Source organism: Hemicordylus capensis, chromosome 1 (assembly GCF_027244095.1).
Source record: "Hemicordylus capensis ecotype Gifberg chromosome 1, rHemCap1.1.pri, whole genome shotgun sequence".
Lineage (NCBI taxonomy): Eukaryota > Metazoa > Chordata > Lepidosauria > Squamata > Cordylidae > Hemicordylus > Hemicordylus capensis.
The window spans coordinates 188,100,767-188,113,685 of record NC_069657.1 but is presented as its reverse complement, the minus strand read 5'-3'; the positions used below and the strand labels follow the sequence as shown (position 1 = coordinate 188,113,685).

Genomic DNA, 12,919 nt, shown 5'->3' with positions numbered 1-12,919 from the left:
AGAAGTGGGGTCTCCCAGGGATCTGTACTGGGACCAGTTATTTTTAACTTATTCATAAATGATTTAGAAGTTGGGGTAAGCAGTGAGATGGCCAAATTTGCAGATGACACCAAACTATTTAGGGTGGTGAAAGCCAAAAGAGATTGCGAAAAGCTCCAAAAAGATTTCTCCAAACTGGGGGAGTGGGCAACAAAATTGCAGATGCAGTTCAGTGTTAGCAAGTGTAAAGTGATGCATATTGGGACAAAAAAACCCAACTTCATGTCTATGCTGCTGATAGGGTCTGAGCTGTCATCTGACTGGGAGAGAGTTCTTGGGGTTGTGGTGGACAGCTCATTAAAAGTGTTGACAAGATGTGCAGCAGCTGTGAAAGGAGCCAATTCCATGCTTGGAATCATTAGGAGGGTGATTGAAATACAACTGCTAATATAATAATGCCCTTATACAAATCTATGGTGTGGCGTACCATAGGACTGGAGTACAGTGTACAGTTCTGGTCACCATATCTTTAAAAGGACATTATATAACTGGAGAAGGTGTAGAAGAGAGCAACCAGGATGATCAGGGGTCTAGGGCACCTTCCTTACGAGGTAAGGCAACACCACCTGGGGCTTTATAGTTTAGAAAAAAGATGACCGAGGGGCAACATGATAGAGGTCTATAAAATAATGCATGGTGTGGAGAGAGAGAATTTTTTCCCCTCCCTCTCGCATAACACTAGAACCAGGGGGTCATCCCATGAAACTGATTGCCAAGAAATTTAGCACTGACAAAAGGAAGTACTTTTACACACAATGCATTATTAACCTATGGAATTCTCTGCCACAAGTTGTGATGACAGCCACCAGCCTATTTGGCTGTAAGAAAGGCTTGTCTGTTATGATTTAATTTTAAAATTTTTAAAATAATATTTTAAAATGGTATTAAAACTATTAAACCATAAAACTATTAAACCATAAAGCCTGGGTGAAAAGGTGCATCTGTAAAGACTTTTTAAAAAGTGGTCAGAGATAGGGAGGCTCTTATTTCAGCAGGGAGCACATTCCAAAGCCTCGGGGCAGCAGCAGAGAAGGCCTGTCCCCGAGTAGCCACCGGACGAGCCGGTAGCAACTGCAGATGGATGGTCTCTCCTAATGATCTCAATGGGCGGAGGGGTTCGTGACGAAGACAATGTTCTTTTAAATGCCCAGGGCCCAAGCCATTTAGGGCTTTATAGGTTATAACCAGCGCCTTGTATTTTTCCCAGAAACATATAGGCAGCCAGTGTAGCTCTTTCAATATGGAAGTAATATGGTCTCTCTGAGATGACCCATAGACCAACTGACTGCCGTATTCTGGACCAGCTGTAGTTTCCAGACTGTAGTTTCTGGACTGTAGTTTCCAGGCAGCCCCACATAAAACGCATTGCAGTAATCCAGTCTGGCTGTTACCAGCAGTTGTACCACTGTTCTGAGGTTGTTTATCTCAAAAAATGGACACAGCTGGTTTATCAGCCGAATCTGATAGAAGGCACTTCTGGTCACTGCCTCAACCTGAGATACCAGGGAGAGGCTTGGATCCAGAAGCACCCCAGATTGCATACCTGTTCCTTCCGGGGAAGTGTGACCCCATCCAGAACAGGCAGATCAAAGCCATCTTCCAAGTTTTGACCCTGCACAATGAGTACCTCCATCTTATCTGGATTCAGTCTGTTTGTTATCACTCATCCAGCCCATCACCGACTCCAGGCAGGCATTTAGGGAGGTTATGCCCTCTCCCAATGATGCTGACATGGAGAAATAGATTTGGGTGTCATCAGCATACTGATAGCACCCTGCACCAAATCTCCTGATGATCTTTCCCAGCGGTTTCATGTAGATGTGATGTGTTATATGTTTTTATTGTATCTTTTAATCTTCTGTTGTGAGCTGCCCAGATAACAATTTTAAATGCGGCAGCTAACAAATAAAGGTGTTGTGGGGCAGCTAACAAATAAAGTTGTGTTATAAATTCATGGAGGACAAGTCTATCAATGGCTACTAGTCTGAGGAGTATAGGCCTCCTCCAGTCTCAGAGGCAAGATGCTTCTAAATACCAGTTGCAGGGGAACAACAGCAGGAGAGAGGTTATGTTATGTTCTTATACTGTAACACTTATAGTGTCATTGAATATATACTGTTTTTACCTGAATCCAAGACTAGTTTTTCCCTCCAGGTTTTTTGATATTAGAAATCGGGATGTCATCTTAAATTCAAAGTCCTGTTCCTTTTGAGGAAATGCAGTATAACCTATATTTAACCTCTGCTTTTTAAGGGGGTCGTCTTAAATTCAGAGTCCTCTTCTATTCAGGAAAGTACAATACTTAACCATTTTCGTTTGGCCTAAGAACAGTGAAGCACCACACTATTTTATAGCTGCTTCCCTCATAGACACAAAGAAATCTTATGTAGATTTAACTAAAAGTTTATCCAGAAACAACTCCATCTTCTCCTTCTCCTCCCTTTCCCTTTCTGACTCCACCCCGCACACTCTACAGGATCCCCTTTGGGACAACCTTCTCAACAACAAAACATAAAAGATTACTAGTTAGAATACAACACAACTTTCTTTAAAGTTTGAAGAACTAGTTGGAATCACATCTTGTACTTACTGTTTTTTTCTCTTACAGGAAGCTAGTGGTCAGCAGCAAGTTACAGTAGAGACGTCCAGTGATCATTCTCCATATACCTATCAGCAAAACAAGTAATTGTGAGGTGAAGTACATTTCCTTGAAAATATTTTGTAGAACAAACTCTTCATATAGAGTGTATTCAGATACTACATAAGAGACCATCTCCCTCCCTCCCTCATTTAATTTGAACTTAGTGTGAATAATCTGTGTGACAAAGTAAGAATCTGCAAACACATTCCATTGATGTCATATTTAGTAAAATGACTGTGTTTTTTAATGCCAGTAATTTGTCCAAATTGGCTTCTACCAATTATCACCCATTGGTGGTTAAAATTCCATAAGAAACCCTAGCGCTCCTTGAAAATGGCAGCAGGGAAAGGAAGCCAGTGCCTATGAAACTAATCTAAACTGACAAATATTAACCTCAGTTTCCCTGTTTAAAAACATTAAGAATTGGCATCAGATTGCTTCATGGCTTCTTCCAGATTCTAGGAACAACAAAAGTAAAAATGTTTTAGTATGGCAATTTTATATAATGCCTGCTAACTTAGCAATGCATGGTGGCAGCCATTATTTTCTAATGGCTAGTTGCCATTTTTGAGAATGTCATGCCATATTTTATAACCAGGGTATTTGGGAGAAAATCAACAGGCATGTCACAATTCCATTTTATTGTTCAATTCTAGATGCTAAGCAGATACTCTTTCAGCTTGCACGGCAGTTTACAATATTGTATCTTTTTAAAGTGAAATTGTTTGAAGGTATCATAAGTACAGATTGTGGAGCCCAATAATCTTTTCTTAACAGTTTATATGTAACAACATAAACACCATATTTTGTATCTTTTACGTTTCAGTTAAGGCCACCAAGTTTTATTCCTAAGAGAATATACATTGTCTCTCAACCACAATCATTACTATTTGTATAGCTAATGAGTCTGATTGGTGCCAGGCGAGTGAGCAGCAGGCAGAACTGAAATGGATAGCAGCCAGGTTAAATATGTGCCCTGCTGGGGGGAGATCAGTGTGAACTTTTGAGAAGCAAATTGTGCCCCAGGAATCTTCTGATAATAGGGCTACATGGTCATCAGGTAATGGAAGTAGGTGGTGGTTGGGACGTCCTTTTGGATCTGTGTGAATTGGTAATTTGATAAAACCGTAGCAAACTGACAACTTGTAAATACAAATAACTAAAGCAGCAGATGGTGTATTTAAAAATTGAGAGTGGAAAGCTCAGTGTTAAAAAAAAAGGCAAAGTAAAGAGATGACTAACTTTATGGTCCCAATACAATGATCTGTCTTGTGACAATATGGTCTTCAGTGAAGAGGTGGAAATGTGAAAAAGAAGGGCCTGGATTCAGTCTTCACCATCTACTCGCAGATACATGTGGCTCCACCTCGTATGCTTGATTAACCTCTGAGAACCAGAAGAACAGCATCCTTCTGGGTATGCAGTTCCTGATCTAACAAAGGAACCATACTTCAATCACGTTATCTTGATCAGAGAATGTATTTGCATGTTTTTGTTTCTAAATTTACAGGTTAAGAATTTACCAGAGTTAGATTATTTACACAGGATAGATATAAATAATGAGGCAAGTACAACTGAGTGATGCTTCTTTTCTCTGTCTTTCAGATATGTGATGTTGACCTTGCCTAGAGAAGGATGCAAAGGCTGAAACAATCATGGATTTTACTGATCAATTGTGCTTTAGAAATTATTGACAGTTTTGCACAGGTTCTTGAAAACGTTATTTATAATGAAATCAACTGAAACTATTTTTGCTATAAGTTCTATAAGGTGCATAAAGAAAAAGAAAAAAAAACCTTAAATTCATCCTAATAGCTGTTTTTCCCCTTTGAACAGGTTTATTTTAATAATAAATTTTTTATCAAGTGTTATGACGCAAAAAAATAAATATGGCCATGCACAGATTGCAATGGAGACATATTCATGTGCATGACAGAATCCGTCTCTTGGTTTTATTTTTATTTTGCTTTAATTTTTTTTATTATTGTATAAGGTTTTTTGTTTTGTTTTTTGAAGTTTAAACTAGTAAAAAACATCCGTGCCGATGTTCTGTGCTTGCCGTGTGAGTGTCGCTATAGTGCAGTGTTGCAGTTGTAGTGTCTGTTTTCATAGCTTTCTGAGGTTTTTTCTTTCCCTTTCTTTTAAGGTAGTGTGAAGTGTCTTATCCTTTTTCTATCAATTCCAATTTGCCTTAACTCTTTTAATGCTGTAGCTGTTTCAGTACGTAGTCCATACTAATGGTGTAGAATGCTTTTGACCAAATAAGCTGGTCTATTATGCCTTGTAAAACAGCAGGATAGGGCTTTTAAGAGGTAGTCAATTAAAATTGCTGAAAAAAATCTGGCTTTTTAAAAATGTGTAGTAGGTGTTTTTAATGATTTTTTTCTCTCACATAATAATGTAAGGTTGTGAAATGCAAGATTGGGGATAGGGAAATGTTTTGTGTGAAACACATTTTCTGACTGGGGAAATTTTAATAGGATACATTGTTTGTAAGGCCTTATGCCGATAGTTTTCCTCTGCTAGTTAGGAACTCTGCTGTATGATGCAATGTAAAAATCTTTTTGCCTTTTTCCAGAAGCTAATTGATGTTCTAGTTTTAGGTTTGTGGGGAGTTTGGGGTTGGGGAAATCTGCAGAATGTTTCTGTCCTTCCTTTCTAGTAATGATAGTGCTTTAGAATGATGCTGTGCCGAGACCTAGCAAAATAGAAGCATTTGCTTTTACAGCAAAAGCAAAAGCTAAAAGACTTTTTTCAAACATAAGCTGAGATGTAAGTAGAAGATATACTAGATTGGGTACTCGCTCTCTATATTAGGTAAATAAAAACTTGGCACTTTTTAAAGGTAACTTTACCAAAGAACAAAGAGCCAGTAACCAATAATTCTGATTTGTCTCAGCAGTTACGTCTTCTGTACTCTTTATTTTTTTGCCGGACCAGTTTGCGGTTAGAAGAATGTGCCTTTTTTTGTACATTTGCATTTAGGTTTTATAATTTTTAATTGATGTATGGACACAAAACTAAAGCATGAAGGAAGACTTGGATCCAAGCAGTGCCACGCTTTACATCATCACTACAAGTGTTAAGTGTAAAGAAAGAAATAAAATTTTGAAACTATGAAATTCCTGATTTCACAAATACACTGTTATTTGTACTTTTTACATATTAGATAATAAACTCACTGCTATTAAAGCTCGTTTTATTATGATCGCATGTGTATTAAATCAAATGGTAAATTAAGTTGTCTTCCAAAACTGTGTACTTGTCTGGTCAGCTGTATATGATCAGTTATCTACCTCAAGACTTCTTTCCTTTTGTAATGGGACAGGTTGCTGGCCCTCCCTGTTTCCACAGACCAAATCATCCTGGCTCAGGAGCTAGGCCTAAGCAATTCTTTCTTTTCACGTTTTTATTTTTAGTTTTTAAACTTTATGTGAGTATTCAAGTACAGATGTCAGTGACATTTCATAGTTTCAAAAGTCAATGCTGCTCTGAGAAGTGTAGATTCTAGTGAATTACATAGTCATAAGAAATGTGTGTTTTTTTATTTTTGTTTTTTAAAGAAAAAAAAGTTGTGGTATTATTGGTTCTATGCTCCCTGGAATTTTACTGCTTTGTCAAAGTTCAGACTTTGTGCAGCACATTCCCTATTGCTGGCATATTTCCAAACCTGGGAAAGAAGGTATTTGCTACTTGAAATTTGTTTCAATTAGCTGAACATTGGATTATTGGGAGGGAATAGATGCTGCTTGAAAAGTCTGAACTAAGTGCCATACTCATCTGGGTAAGATTTGCAAAATGTAACCTCTGTACATAAAGAAATAATCAGTTACTTAAACATCACATAGTAGACAGCCATTAAATTATAAAAAAAATAATTTATGAAGAAAGACCTTTTGTACAGATTGAAAAAAAAAAGATTTTCATAGAGATATCTATATGATCAAGAGAGTTAATTTTTTATTTTTGTTTTACTAGTGCCACAACCTTGCCAGTGGTAACTTATTTGTCCGGTTCAAGATAACTCTGTCATTTTGTTTCCTAGGAATTGTTGTTAAATGCCAAAAGACATTTTTGAACTGTAAATTTGATTAGATTGTTAGCTTTTTCTGTTTTGTTTCTTTTGAAAACTTTTGAATAAAAAAGATCAAAAAATGAAAGATGACTTTTTCTTTTCTTTTTTTAGAGCAGAGGGAATCATGCAGTTTATAGCTGAACGTAAGCGTTCTCAGAAATTACATTTGTCTTGAGTAGGTTTGCTGATGCTTTATTGAAATGGATATTAATTTTCTAAACTGGTGTATTTTTCTGATTAAAAATAAATGTACTTCAGTGACAACAAAAACAACTGTGAACCGCCCTGAGCCATTTTGGAAGGGTAGTATATAAATCTAATAAATAAATAATAATTAATAAATAACAAAAACAACTGACCATTTGGCATAAATAGTCATTTTGCTTTCAGTGTCCAGTAAATCCAAGCCTACCAATGTCATTAAGCCACATAAATTTAGCACTAGTAGCATGAACTTAGCTCTGGCTGATACTGTCTTCCAGAATAAACAGCGTTCCCTTCTTATTTTAATGTAAGCTTTTCATGTCTTTTTTAAAAGACATGAAAAGATGGGCTACATTGGCCAGGTATGAGAGGCGTTCTTTCCCAGGCCAAAATCCCTTGTGCAATTTTTTTAAAAAAATTTATTTGATTTTATACACCACCCCTTCCTAAAGTGGCTCAGGGCTGTTTACATTAAAATCAAAAACACATAATAAAACAATTAAAATCAAACATTTAAAGCAGATTGAAATTGAAATTAAAACTAGATATTAAAAGCCAGGCTAAAAATATCGGTCTTGAAGGCTCTCCTGAAGGCCTCCAAGGAAGATAATCTTCTCATACCCAAGGGGAGCATGTTCCACAACCTAGGAGTGACAACTGAGAAGGCCCAATCCTAGGATGCCGGGTGGCACCCAAAGACCCCTCCTGATTATCTTAATGTGTGGTGAGGATCTTGTAGAGGGGGCAGTCTCTCAGGTAATCCAAACGTAACCCTAACTGGCTTTAAAGGTAATAATAAATGTTTTGTACGTTGGCCGGAAATGTATCAGCCGCCAGTGCAACTGTTTAAGAACAGGCATAATGTGTTCTCTCTGGTAAACCCCAGAGACCAATCTGGCTGCCGAATTTTGAACTAACTGAAGTTTCCGAACTACATACAAAGGCAGTCCTACATAGAGCGCATTGCAGTAGTCCAACCTGGAGGTTATCAGCTGATGTCGTACTGTTTTCAAGTCATTCTTCTCAAGGAACGGGTGGAGTTTGGTCAATCGCAGCTGATAAAAAGTGCTCCTGGCTACAACCTGAGGCACCAGGGTGAGACTCAGGACCAAGAGCACTCCCAAGCTATGAACCTGTTCTTTCTGGGGGAGTGTAACCTCATCCAGATCAAGAAGTTCTATCCCATCTTATAGATTGCTACCCCCAACAATGAGCACTGAATTTCCATCTTCTTTGGATTCAATTCAGTTTATTATCGCACATCCAGCTCATTACTGCCTGTAGGCAGGCATTTAAGGGGAAATACATTTCATGATACTGATGACAAGGAAAAATATTTATAACACCCTGCACCAAATCCCCTGATGATTTCACCCAGCAGTTTCATGTAGATGTTAAAAAGCATTGGTGACAGAATGAAGCTCTGAAGGGATTCCAGATAGTAGCTTCCATTTAGAAAAGCCACTGTCAGCAAGTGCCACCATTTGAAATCTACATGTGACATAGGAGTGGAACTTCTGTAAAACAGTGCTTCCTGTCCCCAAGTCCCTCAGGTGAACCAGAAGGATACCATGGTTGATGGTACTGAAAGCCACTGAAAGATCCAAAAGAACCAGCAGAGTCACACTCCATCTGTCGATTCCCTGGTGAAGGTCATCTATCAGGCCTCAACCACATAGCCCACCCTAAAGCCAGTTTGAAATGGGTCTAGATAATCAGTTTCCTCCAAGACCATTTGAAGCTGGTCAGCCACCATGCTCTCAATAATCTTACCCATCCATGGGAGGTTAGAGACTGGCCTATCATTATCCATCACCAGGGAATCCAGAGTGGGCTTCTTAAGAAGGGGTCTAACCACCTTGTCCTTCAAACAAGGTGGCATCTTGCCTTCCCTCAGTGATGTCCTTAGGCCAGCTCCCCAATAACCTCCTTGCAGCCATGTTGGGCAAGGATCCAAACAAGTGGAAGGCCTTACCTCTCCAAGCAGCCTGTCACAAACTTCAGGAGTCACAAACCTGTTATGAGACACGTTCTGCTATGCACACTGATCACTCGGAGACAGGGCAGATTCCCCAAGCAAATGGCAAGTGTGCTCCAGAACAAGGTCAGCCTACTAAGCAAACAGGTGAGGTGCCTGTCCTGGGGGGAATGGGTAGATTGGCGGAGACTGAAGATGAGCCGCTGGCACACCACCTCTGGCTGCCTACCCCACCAACTACCAGCGGAAAGCAGCCACCGCTTCCCACCAGCTGTAGTGCCACTGCCACTCATTCCTGTGCAGTCACTTGGCCATTCCTTGGAAGAAAGAGAACAGAGAACACAGCAAAAGGAAATGTGGGTAAGTCCACACCTCACTTCCAGTCTGTCCTGCCCTTTGCCTTTTAAAAGGCAGAGAGAGCGATACAAACAATTGTAAGCAGGAGGAAGAAGAGCTACAATGGAGACCATCCCAGGAAGGGTTATTGCCTTCATGGACTACAGTGGGCTTTACAGATACATATGGATGGTTAGTGTGGGAAGCAGAATTCTGGATTCGATGGACCTTTGGTCTGATCCATCAGGGGGGTTCTTATGCTTGTACTGGTCAAAAGAAGTGCTCTTTCTGGAGCCTTGCCCCTCTAATTGGAAATCGGTCACAGACGCCCCTGTGATGAGGCTATAAGAATAAGAGATGAGCCACTTATGGCTGCCTGGTAGCCACAGAGGGAGCAGAAGGTAAGATGAGGGTTTTTCTGACATTGGAAACCGGAACCATAGGCAAATGATTTAACTTGCATTCTTAAGGTACTTTAGAAATTCAGGGACTGTTGAGGGCAGGTTATTATGAGTTTAAAAGGTTGTGGGGGGAGAAGCTTCTGATCAGTTCCAGTCAATTCCCTTCCTGAAAATATTTTGCCGATGAAATAATCCTCCAGTTATCTCTGGGAAAACAGTTCAGGACAAAAAGAACACTCCGTTGCCTGTCTTTCAGCCAGTGCATGTGAATCTTATTGATTCCAGATGGTAGTCATGTGACCAGCACTAGGACACACAAAGAGAGATCCTTTATGCAAGTGCTATGGATTCCTAAACATAAATACGAGGATTGGAGGGCAAATGTAAAAACTCTCTTCTCAAAAGGCTCTCTCAAAAGGGGCTGCATATCCCAGAAGTCTCTTCATCTTCCTAGCAGTGTAGTATTTTCCCACTGAGCTATTTCAGGGACAGAGCAGGGAAGAAACAAATACAGTCTCCTCTTCTCCAAAAGGGATTGGGCTTGAAAGGCTCCGCATTCATCAGCCACTAGAGGGCAACTTCATTTGATTAATCTTCACCAAGGCAAGACCTTTGTATTTGTATATCTGTAATATGCATTTGGAAACTGTTGTTAGAAGTGTAGTTCCTATATAGTGTTTTACCTTTTACTTTGGGGGCAGATTATTTATTTATCATATTTTTATACCGCCTGATATGTACATCTCTAGGCAGTGTACAAAATTTAAAATATTTAAAAATCAGCGTGGATTAAAATACACCGAACAATTAAAACAGTAGCATAAAACAAATAAAAACAAAGCATAAAACAGTTATTAAAACAAATTATTAAAATTAATTCTAATTAAAGGCTTGAGAGAACAGGAAAGTCTTGAGGGTCTTCCTGAAAACAGAAAAGGAGATGCTCTTATTTCAGCAGGGAGCATATTCCACAGATTATGCTATGCGAATTTACATAAGGGTCCACTGTCAGCATTTAAGTTTTAGGCTGGAACTGGTACAGGATGTGTCTAGGCTCATTTGGAGATGGAGAGACCAGGTTGGGGGCCGCTCTTCCAGTGGTGGTGGGAAATGGAAGAAGAATTGGCATTTGCAGATAAGCAGGTCATTGCAGGGGAAGGGAAATCAGAAACCTAATGGCTGTTCCCCTTTCTAGCTGTCCTGTTAGTTCTTGGACCTTGGGGAACAGTTCCAACCACCCACAGAACCTCACCAGGTCTGTGGTGAGCAAACTGGAAACCATCCATCATTTAAGGGTGCCGACCTGGTATGCATTACAGAGAATTGGTTGGGGAACACTAGTGGCCCAGTTTGGTCCTGGCTGCTCTTTATGGGGTACTCTTGTGGAGCAGGTGAGAGGATGTGGGCAGGGAGGTGGTGTGGCTGTGGTCTATATGAATAATATCTCCCTTACTAGGTTCCCTGTCAGGGCATCAGCCTTTATTGAATGTGTGTGCTTACGTTTTAGGACTAAGGATAGACTAGGGGGCTATTCTCATGATCAGGCAAAATTGGGCTAGGAGAGCCTAGCCCAATTTTACCAGATCATGGGAGCCACTGGGCTCGGCTCCCAGGCAGTTAACCCGCCTAAGTAGCCCGCCCCTAAAACCGGGTTTGCGGAACGCAGTTTTTTTATCATGAGTAGCCACGGTGCGGCTCCGCGCCATGGCTACTCACAAGGAGACCCCCAGAGGGGATGCGAAAAGCTGTCTCTCTGCTCCAGGGGTCTCACCAGCATGCCCTGCACACTTGTGCAGGGCATGCTGGAGCTTCCGGGGGGCGATAGGCTCCTGTTCCCCCCAGCCCCCGCCAGCTCCATCACGGAGCCGGCAATCGTGTAGGCGGCCGATCTGGCAGCCCAGGGCTCCCTCCCTGCTCGTGTGCAGGGAGAGCGGGCTTAGCCTGCTCTCCCCACTCACCTGCAAAAACCGGGTCTCACTGATCGTACCTATCATTCCACTGCCAAATGGCATTCCTAAAGGAGCTGAGAGACTTGGACATGGAGTTGATGTTGGAGTCACCCAAACTAATGGTTGTGGGGGACTTCACTTTGGGACCAAATTGTCTGGGGCAGTTCAGGAGTTGCCTGACAGTGATAGTGACCATAACAGCGATGAGCTGAAGGACCTATTTGGATTGTCCAGCTGAGAAGGCTATTAGATCCAACAGGATCCCAAGAATACTTGGAAAGGTTTAAGACTGGTTCTACTGGCAATTCTGTCAGTGCCCTAGTGGAACTTTAGAATAACCTACTCACCAGGATGGTAGACAGAATAACTCCTAAGGGTCCTCTCCAACCTGCTTCGAAATTGGTCCCATGGTATACAAAAGAATTCAGGAGCTGAAGCAGCAAGGTAGACAAACTACAGCACAAGTGTAGGAAAGACTCAACTCTAATCTGAGAAATTACAACATAGAGCACACTTGCAGACCTGTGCTCTAACAACGTGTGCAGCAAAGAAGCAGTACTTTTCTGACTGCATTGCATCCTCAAGCTCTCATCCAGCGGAGTTGTCTAGGGTTGTTAAGCGGCTGACCTGGCCTCTCCTCCGAATTTGAACCTGGAACCATCAGTTGACTGCTATGATGCTTTTAATGAGTTTTTAATGGACAAAGTCTATTGTATTTGAGCCGACATACTATAGATACCACCATTGAGCCAAAGTCTAGTGTGGGCGTGTCCAGTAACTCCTCTTTAATTGTCTAATTCAATTTCTGTTTGTGATGCCGCTTGGAGTGATGCGGCCTACCACCTATTCTCTTGATCCTTGCCCAACGTGACTTACATGATGTAGCAGAAGAGGAGTTGTAGAGAGGGATATAAAAAAATATAGTGTAAAAGAGGCTTGTGGGCTTCCCGGAGGCATCTGAAACAGGATGCTGGACTAGATAGGCCTTGGGCCTGATCAAGCAGGGCTGTTCTTAAACACTTCTCTGAGAGAGGACAGAATGCCTTCCTGTTTGATGAAGGCAATTATTAGACCTCTTTTTTAAAAGTCTACGCTAGACAGGTAATTATAGGCCCATCTCCAACCTCCCATGTTTGAGCAAGATGATTGAGAGAGTGCTTATTCTTGCCATTCTAGTCTGTCAACAACACTCTTCAGACATTATTTTTAAAAGGGCAGGGACACAGAATTTTTGTAGAGCATCCCATTTTTAAAATGACATTTCCTAAGAGCCCAGAATCCTTCCTGTTGGGAATA

The 12,919-nt window shown here is 40.8% G+C and overlaps 1 protein-coding gene and 1 long non-coding RNA gene across 16 annotated transcripts in view; one reads left to right on the top strand and one right to left on the bottom strand.

Moving 5' to 3' along the window:
• The window catches only part of RBMS1 (RNA binding motif single stranded interacting protein 1), a 198,629-nt gene extending 191,789 nt beyond the window's left edge, over nt 1-6,840 (top strand). For 8 of the 9 annotated variants that reach the window (XM_053260969.1, XM_053260958.1, XM_053260955.1 and 5 more), the window contains exons 13-14: nt 2,648-2,732; nt 4,286-6,840. In XM_053260969.1, coding sequence (XP_053116944.1) covers nt 2,648-2,725 — 78 coding nt within the window. In that variant the 3' untranslated portion in view covers nt 2,726-2,732; nt 4,286-6,840. Of the gene's footprint in view, nt 1-2,647; nt 2,733-3,578; nt 3,741-4,285 lie in introns of all 9 variants that reach the window. The other variant, XR_008309693.1, reaches the window with a different exon arrangement.
• The window catches only part of LOC128329558 (uncharacterized), a 59,409-nt gene that overhangs the window by 35,190 nt on the left and 11,300 nt on the right, over nt 1-12,919 (bottom strand). For 6 of the 7 annotated variants that reach the window (XR_008309700.1, XR_008309705.1, XR_008309699.1 and 3 more), the window contains exon 3: nt 2,630-2,706. This is a non-coding gene — a long non-coding RNA (uncharacterized LOC128329558). Of the gene's footprint in view, nt 1-2,629; nt 2,707-3,922; nt 4,113-12,919 lie in introns of all 7 variants that reach the window. The other variant, XR_008309706.1, reaches the window with a different exon arrangement.